The sequence below is a fragment of the Rhinoderma darwinii genome, chromosome 5, assembly GCF_050947455.1.
Source record: "Rhinoderma darwinii isolate aRhiDar2 chromosome 5, aRhiDar2.hap1, whole genome shotgun sequence".
In the NCBI taxonomy this organism is placed as follows: domain Eukaryota; kingdom Metazoa; phylum Chordata; class Amphibia; order Anura; family Rhinodermatidae; genus Rhinoderma; species Rhinoderma darwinii.
This window is the reverse complement of record NC_134691.1, coordinates 256,813,080-256,833,984: the sequence shown is the minus strand read 5'-3', so window position 1 is coordinate 256,833,984 and position 20,905 is coordinate 256,813,080. Positions and strand designations below refer to the sequence as shown.

The window sequence follows — 20,905 nt, the reverse complement described above, 5'->3', positions numbered from 1 at the left end:
CTATCGACAAGGGAAATGGTAATACCTTGTCCATTTATACATACATTTTCAGGAAGAATAACAGAGGAAGGGCCCAATGCAGAGTTTTATTAATTGTAAATACAGGTATTTACTAAAACAGACATGTGAGGAGAGCTGACTGCTCCTCCTGTGAAATTCAGTTTTTTGCTCAGAATAAAGCAACTCTCAAGTCTACAAAATAAATGTGACTATGCATTTAAAATGTATAGTAACCTTACTTGCTGCCCTGCCCTGCTCCTGAATGATCCGGCCTCTCTTCCTTCATTCCGGTCCCCCGTTTTCCACCCTCTGAAATTACGACCAGGTTTTAGACTTCGATATGTCCTCGTCTAGTCTATGACACGCCCCAACTCCCTCTACTGCCCTTCAATGGACAAGCTCTGATGGCGTCAGCGCTACTGGACACGGCGCCTATGTGGGGGCTGATGCCATCAGCACTCGTCCATCGAGGGCAGTAGAGGAGGTGAGGGCGTGTCTCAAACTTCCAAAGAAGCTCTCTCTAGCGAAGTCTGAGACTGTTGCGGCCATTTAAGAGAACGGAAAACGGGTGGCCAGATCGCTCAGAAGTGGACAGCAGGTAAGTTGACTTTACGTTTCCAATGTATAGTCAAATGTTGTTTTTTTGGACTGCAGAGTTGCTTTAAGCTCATTTTCCCACTCAGAAAGTCTACTTGTCTAAGGGTGTATTTACATGGCGAAGTTTTGCCGCGTGGCCGGAAACGCTACTAAAAAAAAAACATGATTTTTTTCGATCACGTGGCAAAAAATACAGCTAAACCGCACCGTGTCAATACACCCTTACTCCTCTGGCTCCTGACCCACTCAACACCCTTTTGAGTGATGTCATGAACTGCCTAGTAATTTCCATTGTATTCATAATAAGTAAGAATATACTTTAATATTTGGTAATGTAGTAAATATATTAATTTGATATTTTTGAATGACTGATAATCTGTTCTTGAGTGATTAACTTTATGTTCAGCAAATTTTAGAAGTGGTTTTTTTTCCTGCCGTGCAATCACAATAATTTAATATTTTATATATTGTTTTCTTGTAGCTGTTATAAAAGCCTGTGCCGATGGAGGAGCAAATTGTTTACACTACGTTACAGGTGGACAAGAAGATGAGTAAGTTTTATTTTTTCTATGTAGTAGTACTTTGCAACATGTAAAGTATGTAGATATCCAGTTATATTCAAAATTTCCATTTATTCCCCTGTGTTAGATTCTACAGCTTTCTGTAACAATGTTGTACTCCATTCTTTCTAATAAAGGTGTGCTCAGTTTTTCTGAGTCATTGATGATATGTGTTGTAATTTACTCATTTGGCTCAGTATATGGCCCTTATTCACACGAGCATGTTCAGTCCGTGATATACGGTCCGTATGTCAACCGCATTTCCCGGACCAAACACACTGCAGGGAGCCGAGCTCTTAGTATCATAATTATCTATGACGCTAGGTGTCTTTGTCTCTCCACGGAACTACTGTCCCATACTGAAAACATGATTACAGTACGGGAAAGTTTTCCGGCAGCGAGGCAGTGACACCTAGCGTCATAGATAACTATCATGCTAGGAGCCCGGCTCCCTGCAGTGTGTTCGGTCCGGAAAATGCGGCCGACATACGGACTATATATCACGGACCGAACACGCTCGTATGAATCCGGCCTATGTGTGATTGTCGTCTTTTCTCACTAGTGGTTTAATTGCTTGCAGTTTAGAATCATTGTTACTGTAAGTAAAATTAGTTTAACATACACTGACTTCCTGGCAAGTTTCTGCTGGGTTTGTGCTTATATATAGCAGTCAATCTGAGCACACAGAGCTGCAGTGTAAAATAATAAGGGAGGGATAGAGCATAAGCCTGAACCAATGATCATGAGACATGGGGTGAGTTTTTCTACCTTAACGCCTTCCCGACATTTGTCGTATGGATACGTCATAGAAAGCTAGTGCTTCCCGTGTTTTGCCGTATCCATACGACAAATGGTGGGCACCGGCTCAGAAGCAGAGTCCGTGCCATCATCCCCGGGTGTCGGCTGCATGTTAAAGGTATTTGCAGCTCATCGGCACCCCAGCAATGAAATTGCCGATATGCCTAGTATGGAAGATTTTCAGGCTCCGACCGTAGGAGCTGAGCCGGAATCATCAGCGATGGCTGTCAGCTGTATGTTACAGCTGACATCCACCTGTACCGGCAGGAACGGGAACTAGCTCCGATTCCTGGCATTAACCCCTTAGAAGCAGCGTTCGAAAGCGATCGCTGCATCTTTGTGGTTGGAAGCAGATCGGCAGCTCTTCCCTGCAATCGCAGGACTGCCGACTGCTACTATGGCAACAGGATGCCTAACAATGGCCTCCTGCTTTGCCATTATGGAAGCCGATTAGGCCCCGTCCGGAGGCGAAGCCTAATTGGCTAGCTGTTAGTGAATGTCTGGCAGATCTAATACATTGCACTGCATAGGTAGTGCAATGTATTAGAAACATAATCTGACAGATGGTCCTTCAAGGAGAAGTGAAAAAAAAAAGTACAAATAAAAGCTGTTAAAAGTAAAATAAAAGTTTAAAGTAATAAAATAAAACACAATTGCCCTTTTTCCCTTTTCAAGTCCTTTTATTATTGGAAAAAATAAATAAACCATACATATTTGGTATCGCCATATCTGTAACGGCCTAAACTATACAAATATTATGTTATTTATTCCATGCGGTGAACGGCGTAAAAAAATAACATGAAAAACCATGTCAGAATTTCATTTATTTTCGTCACTTTGCCCTACATAAATTGGAATAAAAAGTGATCAAAAAGTCGCATGTATCCAAAAATGGTACCAATACTAACTACAGCTTGTCCCGCAAAAAAATAGCCCTCATGCAGCTCCGTCGACTAAAAAATTAAAAAGTTATGGTTCTCAGAACATGGCAACAGAAAAAAAGACATTCTTTTTACAAAAGTAATTTTATTGTGCAAAACATTGTAAAACATAAAAAAGTGCTATAAATTAGGTATCCGCAGAATAAAGTTAACATGTAATTTATGACGCGTGGTGAACGCTGTATAAAAAAAACTAAGTAACTATGCCAGAATTGCTGTTTTTTGGTCACCTTGCCTCCCAAAAAATAGGATAAAAAGTCGCATGTACCCAAAATGGTACCAATAATAACTACAGCTCGTCCTACAAAAAAAACAGCCCTCATACCACTACGTCTAAAATAAATTAGTTAAGGCTCCAATATGTCAGGAAAGAAAAATATGCAGTTGTGCCGGCCCGAGAGGGACATGTCTTCTGTTTCAAAAGGCGATTTATCAAGGCCCTAAAATTAGGGAACCAGGAAGGGTAGGGCCCAAACATATCTGCTGGAAGCGAGGGCGCCTGTATTATACCAGGACAACACTTTCCCAGCAAAATTCCCCAAACTGTAAATGTGCGGAGATTGGACCAAAAGAGGATAAGAAAGGACACCATTTATCTGTGCGACACTGGCCTGTGCAGAAAGGATTGTGTCACAGCGTAACAAATATTTATGGATTATTTTATTGTTTTTTTTTACCCCATTATTATGCCACCTGACTATGCCCCTGATGTACTCTACCCAGCTTGCATGTACCCCCACATTATCAACTAAAATACCAGTAAAACTCCAAACAAAACTACTACCAAGCAAAATCCACGCTCCAAAAGCCAAATGGTGCTCCCTCCCTTCTGAGCCCTACAGTGTGCCCAAACAGCTGTTTACTTCCACATATATGGCATCGCCATACTCGGGAAAACTCTTTTAATAATTTTTGGGGTGCGTGTCTCCAGTGGCACAAGATGGGCACGACATATTTGCCACTGAAATGGCATATCTAGGGAAAAATTTAAATTTTTACTTTGCACCATCCTCAGCGCAATCATTTATGGAAAAGACCTGTGGGGTGAAAATGCTCATTACACCCCTTAATAAATTCCTTGAGGGGCGTCGTTTCCAAAATGGGGTCACTTCTAAGGGGTTTATTTTATTATTTCACATAAGGGCCCTGCAATTGTGAACCAATACTTTGTAAGTCACCAAATTAGGCCTTAACTTCGCATGGTACTCTTTCACTTCTGAGCCTGGTCGAATGTCCAGGCAAAAGGTTAGGGCCACATGTCGGGTGTTTGTAAAACCGGGAAACACAGCATAATAATTAGAGATCTGCCTTGTTATGGGGGCACAAACTGGGCACCACATATTGGCATATCTTTGGAAAAAATCCCATTTTCACTCTGCAACATCGAGTGCACACTAATTTCTGCAAAACACCTGCGGGGTTAACATGCTCACTACACCCCTAAGTGAATACCTTGAGGGGTGCAGTTTCCAAAATGGGGTCACTTCTGGGGGGTTTCCACTGTTTTGGTCCCACAGGGGCTTTGCAAATGCGACATAGCGCCCAGAAACCAATCCAGCAAAATCTGCACTCCAAAAGCCAAGTGGCGCTCCTTTCATTCTGAGCCCTGCCATGTGTCCAAACAGCAGTTTATGACCACAAATGGGGTATTTCCATACTCTAGAGAAGTTGCTTTACAATGTTGGGGTTCTTTTTTTTCCTTTATTTGTTAAGAAAATGAAACATTTTGAGCTAAAACTACGTCTTATTGAAGAAATTTTTTTTTTTTTTATTATCACTGCCCAACTGTAATAAAATCTATGAAACACCTGAGGGGCAAAATGTTCATTATACCCCTACATGAATTCCCCAAGGGGTGTAGTTTCCAAAATGGGGTCATTTGGGTCGTGGGGGTTTCCACTGTTTTGTCCCCTCTGGGCCTTTGCAAATGCGACATGGCCTCCCCAAACCATTCCTGCTAAATTTGAGCTCCAAAAGTCAATTGGCGCTCTTCTAAGCCCTGCCGTGGGTCCAAGCAGCAGTTTATGATCACATGTGGGGTATTGGTTTACTTGGGATAAATTGCTTTGCAAATGTTGCAGTGCATTTTCTTCTTTAGTCCTTGTGGAAATGAGAAAAATTAGCTAAACCTACATTTTCTTTGAAAAAAATTTAGATTTTTATTTTCACGGCCTACTTCCAATAATTTATGCAAAAAACCTGTGGGGTCAAAATGCTCACTATACCCCTAGATAATTTCCTTAAGGGGTGTAGTTTCACAAATGGGGTCACTTTTGGGGGATTTCCACTGTTTTGGCACCGCAAGAGCACTTCAAACCTGACATGGTGCCTAAATAAAAGGAGGCCCCAAAATCCACTAGGTGCTCCTTTGCTTCTGAGGTCTGTTCTTCAGTCCACAAGTGCTGAAGGACCACATGTGGGATATTTCTTCAAACTGCAGAATCTGGGCAACAAATATTGAGTTGTGTTTCTCTGGTAAAACCTTCTGTGTTACAAAAAAACAATCGATTAAAAATGAATTTCTGAAAAAAATCAAATAAATTAAATTTGTAAGTTTCTCCTCTACTTTGCTTTAATTCCTGTGAAACGTCTAAAGGGTTAAGACACTTTCTAAATGCTGTTTTGAATACTTTGAGGAGTGACGTTTTTAAAATGGGGTGACTTATATATGAGGCCCTCAAAGCCACTTCAGAACTGAACTGGTCCCTGAAAAAATTGCCTTTTGAAATTTTCTTGAAAATGTGAGAAATTGCTGCTAAAGTTCTAAGCCTTGTAACGTCCTAAAAAAAATAAAAGAATGTTAAAAAAATAAAAGTAGACATATGGGGGTTGTTAATTAGCAACAATTTTGTTTGGCAGATACATTTAAATTTAGAAAAATGCTAATTTTTGCAATTTTTCGCAATTTTGGTGTTTTTCACAAATAAATACTGAATGTATAGAGCAAATTTTTACCATTAACATAAAGTCCAATGTGTTCTTGCTTAGGCCAGGTGTGGCAGTTCCAAGCAGGTTTAAATAATCAGAGGTAATTGGCCACGGGCTACCAGCTAACATGGGTCTGTGCCTTTACGATATAGCAAAGTTCACGCCTCTATGGAGAGGCCAGCAATGTGGCTGAGAAATGAGGTGAGAGATGGCCGCATATTTTGCCACAAATATCAGATCATGTTTCACGATCTATAGGTCTCTACTCAGTGAAAAGAATGGGTAGGGTTCTCTTATAATCATTGACTACCAGAGAGCTGACAGGGGGAGAGGACTCTCTTAGCAACCGAAAAGTGGCCACATTAAAGCTAATATGGCTGGCAATGGTACCTGTCATACAGCTGTCCCAGAAATTGAATACAGGAGAAGTATAGAGCACAAACATCTGAGCTTACAGCACATTAGAATTCAGAAGGTCCAGTAACGGGGTATTCTAACACATAATATTACACCATAACATTAGGATCATTTCGGGTCCGACCCCTGGGACCCCCGCCAATACAAAGCGCAAATGAACCGAAGCCTCGCTACCTTTTTCCCTGCACAGCGGATGGCCTAACGTGCCCCTGCTGTCAGATCCCCATAATCAATAAGTAATGGCAAATTCTAGTGATATGCTATCATTTGAAAGAGTGGACTAATTCCTTAAATACGTGATCATTTCTTCTACAGACTGATTGAATTTCTTTTTTTTATTTAATATTAATTTTCATACCCAGCAAACTAAATAATACAATTTAGCTTCAGTTCATAATTGAATGTGTTATTAGTATTAAAATTGTGCAGTATTTTTTTCAAGTGTTAATTTGATCAAAATGATATTTAAGCCATTTATTTTTAGTTAGCTTTTTTTTTCTGCGCTGCCAAAAAGTCACACTTTTGCATTGTTCCTAAAACCAAAAATCTGCAGTTTAATTTTTTATTTTATGAATAAATATTCATATAAAATAACTGCATATAAGGTATTAGACTTTACTACATAATTGTATTGCCATGCTGCAGATCATTGTTTTCTGGATATAAATGTCCAGGTACCGTACACAATCCCAGCCTTTATTGCATCTATAAACCAACATTAAAAACCTGATGAAAAGTAACCACTGTTTCATATATGACAATGTCAAAGCAAGTTGCTTGTTTTGCTTCCAAGTTTGTCATCAAATTAAAAATCCTGGACTGACTGCAATATTTTTCAGCAATAATATGATAATAATTTTACAATGAGCAGATTGGTTCTGTACATTCTGACGGAGAAGCTGCTGAACCAGAGACAGGTAGGAGTAGGTGTTCATGATGCTCAACAGTAATAAAAATAATGGTCTATTAGAAAAAATTCTCTGAATTATAAAGGAGTTGTATTATTGTCTTTGTCATGACTGACACTTTCCTGACATGCAGAGTGGATCATTTGCAGCATTGTATTCTTGCTTTCAAGCTCCCAGTGATCGTACTTGTGTGTGAATTAACCACTGCATCCCCTCTGTTGGTAAACAGCAGCACAGTGTCCCCTGAACACCAGGTGGGAGGCTCTAATAAATAATATCTGACTCTCAAGGCATCTTGCCAGGAGCACACATAGAAAGTAAAGGGCCCCATAGCAAAAGTGTGAATTAGCCTTTCTCTCCCAAAAAGTAAATTAAATAAATAATAATACAATTATTGCAACCAGTAGGCTGACATTTCCTGTCTTTTGCAGTTCAGTTTTCAGTTTTGCCGTGTAGACTGAAGCAGGGTGAACGGAGTAATCTAATTATCATTACAGCAGGTTTTTTTACATACATGTCTTATAATGTTTTTAAACAAGCTAAAAGAAAATGAAAGTGTGGATGCTGAGCAGGGGTGTAGCTTAGCGTAGGCCCTACATGACAGAGTTTAGCAGGAAAATTAAGACAGAGGGTCAGGTTTAGGTCAGCAGAAGAAAAGAGAGGGAGGGAGTAGAAGGGGAAGCGAGAAAGGAGCCCCTTGCTATATTACTTATGGATATTAATGGAGAAGTGGTGTTCTCTAGGGACTACTGTAGGTCCCAGGAACTTGTAGTTTGGAGTATGCAGTACCTGTTGACGACATATTTGTCTATCCCTACCGAGTCGGCATGTTGCGGCTGGGGAAACCACTATATTGGTACTGCAAATGAGTGCCCTTTCAGATCACCTTCTCTTTTAGCCTTTTAACACTGGGCCTTTTCAAAAAAATTGCCTCATATTACTCCAGTGGAGCAATTGGCTAAGAATGGCGTATGAATTGCCAGTCTAAGGAAATCTGTCTTTATAAAAGTTGAAGAATTTTCAATTTTTTAATAAAAGAGATTCTGTTGTGGCCATCAATTCCATTGCCACTCACTGTATGTTCCTTATTTGCAGTTTGGTGAAAGGGGGTTCGAGTAGGAGGTGGAAGGTGTTTCTAGATGAGGGGTTGAATAGCTTTAGACAAAATCTGCAATACCCCTAGCCATGCCCTTTAACGACTTGCTTAGATATTTTTTTTTATGTCCTGTTTTATAGAATTACTAGTTTTGACATTATATACTATTCAACTCAATGTACAGGCACTTTTATGAATAGCTTTTTCTATAAAGTATAACCAGACCTTACCCTACCAGTATGTCTATGGCAAAAGCTTGTGGCTGTCACCCATCTTGCTACTGCTAAGTAAGTGCCAGGCTACTCCTTACACTGCTTTTTTTATATTCTAGACCACTCCTCAGTTGACCTCCCACTGCTAACCAAATTATTTGATAGACTACTCCTGTCCTTGCCCTCCTATATGCCATCCAGGATTGACACAGACAGCAGGGGGCCCCTCCCCTGTACAAGAACAGTATATGAGCCCCTTGCTTTCTAACAGTTTATCGTAGAACATTGCCTCTATGTTTCTCTAAAAATCTGTCCTTAATTGTGAGCTATAGACAGTATAAAGCTGCTAGCTGCCTATAAGGTGGCAGTGGGAACCCTTACCTATGTATAACTACCCCTGTATTTCAGACTACTCTCCGTGTAAATTAAGCCCTCCCCAAAGAGGAGTGAAAGAATGATCTGTTAGGCCCCATGCACACGAAAGTGCTTTTGCGGCCGCAATTCCCCCGAAAATCCACGGGAGAATTGCGGCTCCATTCATTTCTATGAGGCTATGCACACGACCGTAGTTTTTACGGTCTCTGCATGGCCCGGGAGCCCGCACTGCATAAAGAATGGACATGTGCATTGCCCGCGATTTGCGGGCGGCTTGCGGCTGACAGTCCGCTGCCGGCCGACCCGAAAATCACGGCCGTGCACATGGCTACGGTCGTGTGCATGAGGCCTTCGTTATAGAGTAGGCTGAGGTAGTGTTATAGATTTTTTTTCAGCTACAGATATAAATAGATAGCCATTGTGCTCCGAGCATTGTATTACACGAATAACCATCTTAATGTTTGACCAGAAATTTACTTTAATGTTATTTGTTCATTTGACCTTTTTACTCTGTTTTATAAGATTTTCATATTATATGGATATATGGTTGATAGCTCAACTGACTTTGACATATTTGTTCCAGAAGGGATAATCATTACAGATGATCTGTGGCTGCTATTTTATGTTCTTAGTATACAGGTTTATTGTTAATCTTATACATTTATAAAATATTACATAATCGGCTTAACACAGTCTGAATGGCATGAATTTTATTGTGTGCAAAAAAAAAACATAAAACTGAAATTTCGCTACACTATACATTAAAAGAGAAATATTAAGGGAGTATATTTTCCTTGTGCATAATCAAAGTAAGGTCCCATTCACATCACATTTTTGGCCTACGTATAGACTATTATATGACGCGTTTAGTGGATACATCGTGAACTCTTACTCATACAGCGATATATGTCACACGTAGGCTCCCATGTTAAAGAACGTGTACCTCATCGTAAACAATTTTTTGCAGGATCCTGCTGGTCGTGGTAGCACAGTCTACTATATTAACCCCTTAATGACCGCCGATACGTCTTTTTACGGCGGTCATTAGTGGGCTTTATTCTAGAGCGCCGCCAAACTACGTCGCTGCATTAGAATAAAGTAAACAGAGCAGGGAGCCGTGAAATCTCCCTGCTCTCAGCTGCCAGAAGCAGCTGAGGGCTGGGGGCGTCCCTGCTCTGCCGGGTGAGATCGATATTAGTATCGATCTCACCTGTTTAACCCTTCAGATGCGGTGCACAATAGCGAGCACCGCATCTGAATGGTTTTGGAGAGAGGGAGGGAGCTCCCTCTCATCTCACTGACACCCGGTGATAAAATCGCCGAGTGTCTGTGTCTTCTATGGCAGCCGGGGGTCTAATAAAGACCCCCAGGTCTGCCTGCAGCGAATGCCTGCTAGATCATGCCGCAAGCATGACCTAGCAGATGCCTGTCCGTTTTAAACGGACAGGCAGTAATACACTGCAATACAAAAGTATTGCAGTGTATTATAATAGCGATCGGAGGATAGGGAAGTCCCCTAGTGGGACTAGTAAAAAAGTAAAAAAAGTTTAATAAAGTTAATTTAAAAAAAAAGTGAAAAAAAAAAAATGAAAAACCCAGCTTTTCCCCTTACAAAATGCTTTACTATTAAAAAAAACTACAATAAAGCAAAAAAGTTACACATATTTGGTATCGCCGCGTCCGTAACGACCCCGACTATAAAGCTGTTACATTATTTAACCCGCACTGTGAACGCCGTAAAAAATAAAATAAAAAACAATGGAAAAATTGCTGTTTTCTGTTAATCCTGACTTAAAAAAAATGTGATAGAAAGTGATCAAAAAGTCGCATCTACTCTCAAATGGTACCAATAAAAACTGCAAGTCGTCCCGCAAAAAACAAGACCTTATACAGCTATGCCGACGCAAAAATAAAAAAGTTACAGCTCTTCGAATGTGACAATGGAAAAATCTAAAAAATGGCTTGGACATTAGGGCCCAGAATGCCAGCAGGGGGAAGGGGTTAATACCAAAAAATAAAAATAAGTCTACCAGCCCGACGGTGGCCAAAAGGAGCTAATGGAGCCCTATGTACATGTTTAGTGTGTACACATGGAGCTTTACTGACGTACAGGCTAAACGTACATCACAAACGACAGGGCCTAACACACATCTATTCTTAAATAGCTGTTTTTACTTTTCTATTAATAAATTGATCAATTATGTTTGCTCTTCTCTTTCTACCTGCTGTTTCTGATGTTTATCTTTGTTAATGGTAATAATTCAAGTATGTGTTGTTATTAAATTAAAAAAGAAATGTAACCCCCTTCCCGACATTTTAAGTAGTTACGTCATAGCCGGGAAGAGAAAGTGGGGAACAAATTAACGTGCTGCTCCATACTCAGCGGGTGTCGGCTGTATGTTACAGCTGGCACCTCACTGCAACAGCCGGGATCGGAGAAACTCTGATTTTGACCATTTAACCACTTAGATACCACAGTCAATAGCGACCATGGCTTCTTAGCCATTAGAAAGAGAAGGGTGGCCCCATCTGACAGCCTACTGCCCCCCCATCATGCAGGGTGCCGTGCCGATGGTTGTCATGGCAGCTTGGGGGACTACTGAAAGCCCCCAAGTCTGTCACCCTTTTGCTTCTATGAAGTCCTGCCAGAGTCAGTTATAAACACAATATACTGCAATACATAAGTATTGCAGTATATTGTGCGAGTAATCCAATCATTGCTTGTTCAAGTACCCTAGGGGGTCTAATAAAACTTTAAAAAAAACAACATTTTTTTTTGTATACAAAAAAATATTAAAAGCTTTTTGCCATTTTCCTCTAAAGTAATGTAAAAAAACATAAAATATTGGTATTGCCGAATTACTACAATTTAACATGATTTAATCTGCACAGTGAGCGCCATAAAAAAAAAATGGCAGACTTGCTGTTTTTGGGTAATTTCGCCTTCCACAAAAAATTTAATAAAAAGTTGCATGTACCCCAAAATGGTAAAAAAACACCGAAAAAGGCCATACTTACAAATGGACACAGCCAGGCCAGAAATGCTGATGAAAGGGCGAGCAGGTGCTTTAAATAATAATAGCCACTCCCACTAGTCTTGAGGGGAGTGGTGTGTGGTGCATGGGATGTGTAGTAAGAAATAATAAATGAATAGTGTGTGTGCAAGTGTAATACTATAAGTGAAATATAGGGGGCAGTAATAAATGAAGTGCCTCAATAGAAATAAATGGATAATGGGGTGCAAGTGAGTGAAACATGGAGGGATAGTGTGTACGTCATGAGGCACAACGTGTATAGCCAGGTAGAAGCCTATTTGTGACGCCTTGATAATACATAGAGCGGGCTACCCTGCTTGCTATGCCAAACAACAACACACCATGCTCTCCCAGCATCAAAGACCCGGCTGTGTCCAAGAGAAGCGAATATACATAATAATGAAAAATACCTGGGGTATTGGTAATCATTTTGGCCAAAAGGACGCAAGCTCGCAATCCACGACAAGGATCCCCAGACTTGCGAGTCCCTAACTCCTAAACTGGAACCTATATTTCACTTATAGTATTACACTTGCACACACACTATTCATTTATTCATTTATAGTGTGCATATTTTTCATTATTATGTATATTCGCTTCTCTTGGACACAGCCGGGTCTTTGATGCTGGGAGAGCATGGTGTGTTGTTGTTTGGCATAGCAAGCAGGGTAGCCCGCTCTATGTATTATCAAGGCGTCACAAATAGGCTTCTACCTGGCTATACACGTTGTGCCTCATGACGTACACACTATCCCTCCATGTTTCACTCACTTGCACCCCATTATCCATTTATTTCTATTGAGGCACTTCATTTATTACTGCCCCCTATATTTCACTTATAGTATTACACTTGCACACACACTATTCATTTATTATTTCTTACTACACATCCCATGCACCACACACCACTCCCCTCAAGACTAGTGGGAGTGGCTATTATTATTTAAAGCACCTGCTCGCCCTTTCATCAGCATTTCTGGCCTGGCTGTGTCCATTTGTAAGTATGGCCTTTTTCGGTGTTTTTGTATATGTCCCTGTGTTTTTATCGGTTCTGTTTGTGCATCAGGAACGTTCTGTTCCAGTTTAGGAGTTAGGGACTCGCAAGTCTGGGGATCCTTGTCGTGGATTGCGAGCTTGCGTCCTTTTGGCCAAAATGATTACCAATACCCCAGGTATTTTTCATTATTATGTATATTCGCTTCTCTTGGACACAGCCGGGTCTTTGATGCTGGGAGAGCATGGTGTGTTGTTGTTTGGCATAGCAAGCAGGGTAGCCCGCTCTATGTATTATCAAGGCGTCACAAATAGGCTTCTACCTGGCTATACACGTTGTGCCTCATGACGTACACACTATCCCTCCATGTTTCACTCACTTGCACCCCATTATCCATTTATTTCTATTGAGGCACTTCATTTATTACTGCCCCCTATATTTCACTTATAGTATTACACTTGCACACACACTATTCATTTATTATTTCTTACTACACATCCCATGCACCACACACCACTCCCCTCAAGACTAGTGGGAGTGGCTATTATTATTTAAAGCACCTGCTCGCCCTTTCATCAGCATTTCTGGCCTGGCTGTGTCCATTTGTAAGTATGGCCTTTTTCGGTGTTTTTGTATATGTCCCTGTGTTTTTATCGGTTCTGTTTGTACCCCAAAATGGTGGCAATAAAAAATACAGCTCTTCCCATGGAAAAACCAAGTCCTCACACACCTCAATCTAAGGAGAAATAAAGTCATGGATCTCAGAATATGGCAACACAAAATAATTTTTCGTTTCTTTTTCTTTGTAAAAGTAGTAAAACATATTAAAAAACTATATACATTTGGTATGGCCGTAATAGTAGTGATCGACAGAATAAAGTTACCATGTTATTTACGCAGTAAAAATGAAACCCAAAAAATATTTAACCCCATTCCACCCTACAAAGAATTTTTTACCAGTTTCCCAGTACATTCTATGATACAATAAAGCGAGCCATGAAAAACTACATCCCGTCCTGCAAAAAACAAGCCCTCGTACGGCTGTATTGATGGAAAAACTAAAAATGTATGGCTTTTGAAATGGGTGGAGGAAAAAAACTAAAATGAAAAACAGAAAAATTGCTGCGGCGGCAAGGGATTCAATTACAGTCCACATTGGCTCATAGTGTCTGAAACGTTTATGTGTATTTACTTGCAATAGCAATTCCTCACTTAAAATCCTGTAAATGGATGTCCTAGGAGATCATAACTGTCTCTGGCTGTAAATAAATTGGTTGGAACAGCAGCCCTAACCCTCTGCTCTTTCTGCAATAGAAGACCAAGTACATTAAGCCCCACCCCCTCATTTGCCTGCCAGACGGAAATGGAAAGGACCAGGAGGAAATGAACACCTATGTTCTATGCAAGATTTCTACAACACAATTTTAGGAGCATGCAGAAAATCCTGCAGACTGACAAACACTGTGGACCAGTTCTTCTTCTTTTTTGCTTTTAGGTCTCATGCACTTGACCGTAAAGGTTTTTACTGTCTTCAAATACTTATCCAAAGGCTACGAATATACACCCGTAGCCGTCCGAAATTGCGAAAGCGCCCATTGGGCGAGTGCGTGACGCAATAATGGACAAGAATAGGACATGTTCTATAATTTGTGAATCATTTCTTCGGCCTGGACACACATCCCTGAATATACGGAAAGATATCTGTGGCCAATAGAAATTAGTTGGTCCGCAATTTCATCCAATTACGGATTCCATAATAACGGATGTTCTTAAGATAAAAAGGGGGATAAAAAAGAGAGAAAACGGCGCTCCTCTAAGGTGATATCGTTCTGATATTGTAAGATAGAAAGTAACTTTATGAATAGAGCTCACCTTGGTGAGTTGTGCAATGTCGCCAGCACAACTTGACTTTGTAGCTTGTACACGCTCGATCACACTGTGCTTGCCTCTGGAGCCATAACCGCATGGGGTGAATTCGTATCAGGAACTCCTCTCCTTGCGGTTTTGAAGTAATGCAAATTGGGAAGAAAAAACTGCTCCTCTGAATGGGCGCTCAGGTGTGAATTGTACTAGTATCTTCACAAAATTGTCAGGCATTATGCCTGATGAAGACCACAGTACGTGATTGAAACGCGTTGCAGCAAATATATTTTATATTGTTTTAATGGTATATTGAATAAAATCGTTGAAAACAAACCCTGACGATTTTGTGAAGATACTAGTACAATTCACACCTGAGCGCCCGTTCAGAGGAGCAGTTTTTTCTTCCCAATTTGCATAATAACGGATGAAAATTATGGTCGTGTGCATGGGGCCTTATAATTTATTATTGGGATAAGGCCTTATGTACACGAATTACGGTCCGCAATTACGGACCCATTCATTTCTGTTGACCACATACATCTTCTCGTATATTTGCGGGAAGGTCTCCGGGCCGTAGAAAGCTTTTGTATGGAAGCATGGGCCGAAATACGGGTGGCTGTCCGCGGCCGGCCATGCCCGTAATCGCAGACCGTGATTATGGGCACGGCCGTGTGCATGGGGCCTAAGACTTTCTTTTTAATGGCTTCCGAACATCTGTAAAATCCACAGCAGCACTTCTTATCTCTTGTTTTAACCCCTTCAGGACTGAGCCTGTTTTGACCTTGTGGACGCAGCCAATTTTGTCAAATCTGACGTGTCACTTTATGTGGTAATAACTTGGGAGTGATCTTAGCTATCCAAGCGATTCTGAGATTGTTTTCTCGTGACATATTGTACTGTATGTTATTGGAAAAATGTGATCAATAAATTCAGTATTTGTTTGTGAAAATCACCAAACTTTAGAGAAAATTTGCATTTTTCTAAATTTAAATGTATCTGCTTGTAAGACAGATAATAATACCACACACAATAGTTACTAATTAAAATTCCCCATATGTCTACTTTATGTTGGCATCGTTTTTTTGAACGTCCTTTTTATTTTTCTAGGACGATACAAAGCTTAGAACTTTAGCAGCAATTTCTCACATTTTCAAGAAAATTTCCAAAACCTATTTTTTCAGGGACCAGTTCAGTGGTGTAGTGGCTTTGAGGGCCTTATATATTAGAAACCCCCATAAGTCACCCAATTTTAAAAACCTCACCCCTCAAAGTATTCAATACGGCATTTAGACAGTTTCTTAACCCTTTGGGTATGTGCACACACACTAATTACGTCCGTAATTGACGGACGTATTTCGGCCGCAAGTACCGGACCGAACACAGTGCAGGGAGCCGGGCTCCTAGCATCATACTTATGTACGATGCTAGGAGTCCCTGCCTCGCTTCAGGACAACTGTCCCGTACTGTAATCATGTTTTCAGTACGGGACAGTTGTCCTGCAGCGAGGCAGGGACTCCTAGCATTGTACATAAGTATGATGCTAGGAGCCCGGCTCCCTGCACTGTGTTTGGTCCGGTACTTGCGGCCGAAATACGTCCGTCAATTACGGATGTAATTAGTGTGTGTGCACATACCCTTTAGGTATTTCACAGGAACTAAAGCAAAGTAGAGAGGAAATGTACTCATTTCTTTTTTTTTTGTCGGAAAATCCATTTGAATCCATTTTTTTCTGTAACACAAAAGGTTTTACCAGAGAAACGCAACTAGAAATATCCCACATGTGGCCCTAGTGTGCTAATGGACTAAAGCACTGGCCTCAGAAGCAAAGGCGCACCTAGAGGATTTTGAGGCCTCCTTTTTATTAGAATATATTTTAGGCACCATGTCAGGTTTGAAGAGGTCTTCTAATGCCAAAACAGTGGAAACACCCCCAAAAATACACCATTTGGCCAACTACACCCCTCAAGGTATTCATCAAGGGGTATAGTGAGCATTTTAACCCCTCAGTTTTTCTGCTGAATTTAGTGGAATTAGTCCGTAAAAATGAAAATCTAAATTTTTTCCAATAAAACTTAGAAATTATCAATTTTTACTAGGAATAAAGAAGAAAAAGCGCCCCAAGATTTGTAAAGCAATTTCTCCTGATTACGGCAATACCCATATGTGGTAATAAACGGCTGTTTGGACACACGGCAGGGCTCAAAAGGGAAGGACCGCTATTTGGCTTTGGGAGCTCAAATTTACTCAATTGGTTTTAAGGTGTCATGTCGCATTTGCAAAGCCCCTGAGGGACCAAAACAGTGGACAACCCCCAGAAGTGACCCCATTTGGGAAACTACAGCCCTAAAAATAATTTGTCTAGGGGTATTGTGAGCATTTTGATGCCATAGGTTTTTTGCTGAATTTAGTATAATTAGGCCGACAAAACTTCTTCTATTGTTTTTTATTATTTTTTTACGGCGTTCACCGTGTGCTATAAATGACATATTTAGTTTATTCTGTGGGTCGATGCGATTATGGCGATACCATATGTATATAGTTTTTTTTATGTTTTACGGTGTTTGCACGATAAAATCACTGTTTTAGAAAAATAATTTGGTTTTTGTGTTGCCATATTCTAAAAGCCACAACTTTTTTTATTTTTCTATCAGGAAAGCTGTGTGAGGGCTTTTTTTTTGCGGAACAAACTATTGTTTTTATTGGTACAATTTTTGGGTACATGCGACATTTGATCCATATTTATGCAATTATTTGGTAGCTGAAGTGACTGAAAATAGTGTTTCCTTTATCGTATTTTTATTAGTTTTTTTTATGGTGGTCACCGTGCGGGATAAATTACATTATATTTTTATAGTTAAGGCCGTTATGGATGCGGTGATACCAATTATGCATACTTTATTTATTTTTTTCATTTTTTTCTTATAATAAATGACTTTATAGGGGGAAAAGGGTGATTTTTTTATTTTATTTTTGTAAAATTTTTTGTATCTTTTTTGTAATTGTTTTTTTTCAGTCCCACTAGGGACTTGAAGGATCCAATTGTTGGGTCGTTGTTATAACGTCAGTCCCCCCTGATTACTTATAGACGTGGACGAAATGTGAAAGATCGGCTAGTGCACAGCCATCTAAATACTCAGGAACCAGTTGGTACTTGGTTAAATCAGAGTTTAAAGGGTAGCTACAGATGCGGGTCCTGTAAGGCTTGTGCGTCAATACTTTGTAGCAGTAAATTCACCAGCACCACAACTGGGAAGAGCTTTGAAAATTGGTCCTACATTAATTGCAAAACAATGGGTCTGGTGTACCTGATCACCTGCGATTGTAAAATGCAATATGTAGGGAAAACAATACGAGAATTCAGAAGGAGGATCAGGGAGCATATTGGCGACATTAGGCGACAAGTGGATACCTCAGTGTCCCGCCATGTCTGGGAGCATCTTAAAGGTGACTCCTCGTGTCTCAAATTTCAAGGGGTGGAATGCATTAGACAGACACTGAGAGGCGGTGATCTAGATAGTAGGATCATGCAAAAAGAAGCGCAATGGATCCACCGTCTACAGACCATCTGTCCCCAAGGTCTAAATGAGCAGATCTCCTATGCGTGTTTTCTGTAAAAAATTTACATCTAGAAGACCTACTCCCGTGTATGGGTGTATCCGCTTTCTATTTAATGCCGTTTGCTGGTATGTTGGTCATACTCTGACTGATGGCTGGTTGGTAGGCTCTGCAACTTTGCCATGGTTATTGCGGTTTGGTGCCGGACATTGAATGTCTCGGGCATCTCGAGTAGCTACAGTTCGTGCGTTATGGGCTGGCCTGGGTTCTCCGGGTGACTCCGTTTGCGTTAACATAATGGTGTGTACTTGGATCGAAAGGATCGTTTATCACAAAGGTACTCCATCAAATATAGATACTCAATATCTGATTATAGTCAGGATGCAGTTGGTGTGTTTATGTGGTTGTTTGTTTCTGTGCTGAGATGCATATGCATTGCGGTAGTGGATCGTCTATGGTAGAGTGTATCCGCCTCTAGATCTCCATGGCAACATAGGACGCTGCGGCGTCCGTAACAGAGCTGATTGGTGGCCAGCAAGGAGGCTCGGCATTCACCCTGCAACGTCATTCTTTTGACGTGGTCACTGCGGGTTGGTGCTGGGCCTAAGCTACATCAGCACAGTGGGTGGGCCTGGACCTGTCAAATAGACCGGAACTTCGCCGGCGCGTGTGCGGCAAAGGCATTAGTGTCGTACACGCGCCGGGAGGTTTTGAACAAACACACAATCGTGCTAGCCGGCTGAATTAACAGTGAAATCAAACACAATACTAAATTGAATCGATAATCCTTGATGATGTGTCACTTATCTATGTGGCACTGAAACGCGTTGGATTGTCTGTCAGTCAGTGAGGTGTGCCAGTAGAATATATCGTGAGGGGTGAGGTGGTGTCTGGTGTTTGCAACTATACTATCACATCAGCACACCTCTCCTCATTACTGACCACCTTATCTGAGCCTGTTTACATTTTTACTTGGGGCTAAGATGGCTCATTTTAATGAAACAACTTAATAAAATTTATTTTAATCGTTCTATTTTCAGGCAGTAAAAAAGTTTTTAGAAATATCCCACATGTGGCCCTAGTGTGATAATGGACTGAAGCACCGGCCTCAGAAGCAAAGGAGCACCTAGTGGTTTTTGGGCCTCCTTTTTTTTAGAATATATTTTAGGCACCTTGTCAGGTTTGAAGAGGTCTTGTGGTGCTAAAACAGTGGAAACACCCCAAAAGTTACCCCATTTTGGAAACTACACCCCTCAAGGAATTTATCTAGGTGTATAGTTAGCATTTTGACCGCACAGGTTTTTCGCTAAATTTATTAGAATTAGTCTGTAAAAATGAAAATCTACTTTTTTCTGAAAAAACATAGAAATTTTTAATATTTACAAGAAATAATAAAGAAAATGCACCCCAACATATGTAAAGCAATGTCTCCCGATTACGGTAATATCCCACATGTGGTAATAAACTGCTGATTGGACCCACAGCAAGGCTCAGAAGGGAAGGAGCGCCATTTTGATTTTGGAGCACGGATTTTGGTGGATTGGGTTTCAGTTCCATGTCGCGTTTGCAACCCCCTGGAGGGACCAAAACAGGGGAAACCCTCCAAAAGTGACCCCATTTTGGAAACTACACCTATCAAGGAATTTTTCTAGGGGTATAGTTAGCATTTTTACCACACAGGTTTTTCACTAAATATATTGGAATTAGTCTGTAAAAATTAAAATCTACTTTTTTTTCTGAAAAAACATAGAAATTTTAAATTTTTACAAGGAATAAAGTAAAAAAAGAACCACAACATTTGTAAAGCATTTTCTCCTGATTACGGCAATACCCCATATGTGGTAATAAACTGCTGATTGGACCCATGGCAGCGCTCAGAAGGGAAGTAGCACCATTTGGATTTTGGAGCACGGATTTTGATGGATTGTTTTTCGGTGCCATGCCGCCTTTGCAACGCCCTGGAGAGACCAAAACAGTGGAAGCCCCCCAAGTTACCCCATTTTGGAAACACCCCTCAAGGAATTTTTCTAGGGGTATAGTGAGAATATAGACTCCACGGGTCTTTTGCAGAATTTATTAGAATTAGGCAGAGAAAATTAATATATGAATTTTCTCATTTTCACAAGGGATAAAGGAGAAATAAACAACCAATTTTTATAAAGCAATTTCTCCCGAGTACGGAAATACCCCACATGTGGTCATGCATTTTTTTCATTAGAAATGAATTAACCCTTTCAGGACTGATCCATTTTTTGCTTTCTTATTTTAGTTTTTCACTACCCGCCTTCCAAGAGCCATAACTTTTTTCTTTTTCCGTCAGTAGAGTGATGTGACGGCTTATTTCTTGCGGGAGGAATTTTAGTTTCTAGTGATACCATTTAAAGTGAAATAAAAAGTACTGGGAAACTGAAAAAAAATAGGAAAATATAGTAATATAGGAAAAAAATCTGATTCCATTTTTTGGGGTTTTAGTTTTTATAGCTTTCGCCGTGCAGTAAATACGAAAACTACAGCGATTTTGGCGGTTTAAATTATTTAAGTTTTTTAGTTCGGCCTTTTACGGACGTAGCGATATCAATTCTGTTTATTTTTTTACATTACTTTTGAAGAAAAATGGGAAAAGGTT

At 40.4% G+C, this 20,905-nt stretch overlaps 1 protein-coding gene across 3 annotated transcripts in view; it reads left to right on the top strand.

Moving 5' to 3' along the window:
* The window catches only part of TPK1 (thiamin pyrophosphokinase 1), a 682,711-nt gene that overhangs the window by 321,898 nt on the left and 339,908 nt on the right, over window positions 1-20,905 (top strand). For all 3 annotated transcript variants that reach the window (XR_012847973.1, XR_012847974.1, XM_075828584.1), the window contains exon 4: window positions 1,079-1,148. Coding sequence is in view for 1 of the 3 variants with exons in the window: in XM_075828584.1 (XP_075684699.1) it covers window positions 1,079-1,148 (70 nt within the window). In the remaining 2 variants the exon portion in view is untranslated. The remainder of the gene's footprint in view (window positions 1-1,078; window positions 1,149-20,905) is intronic.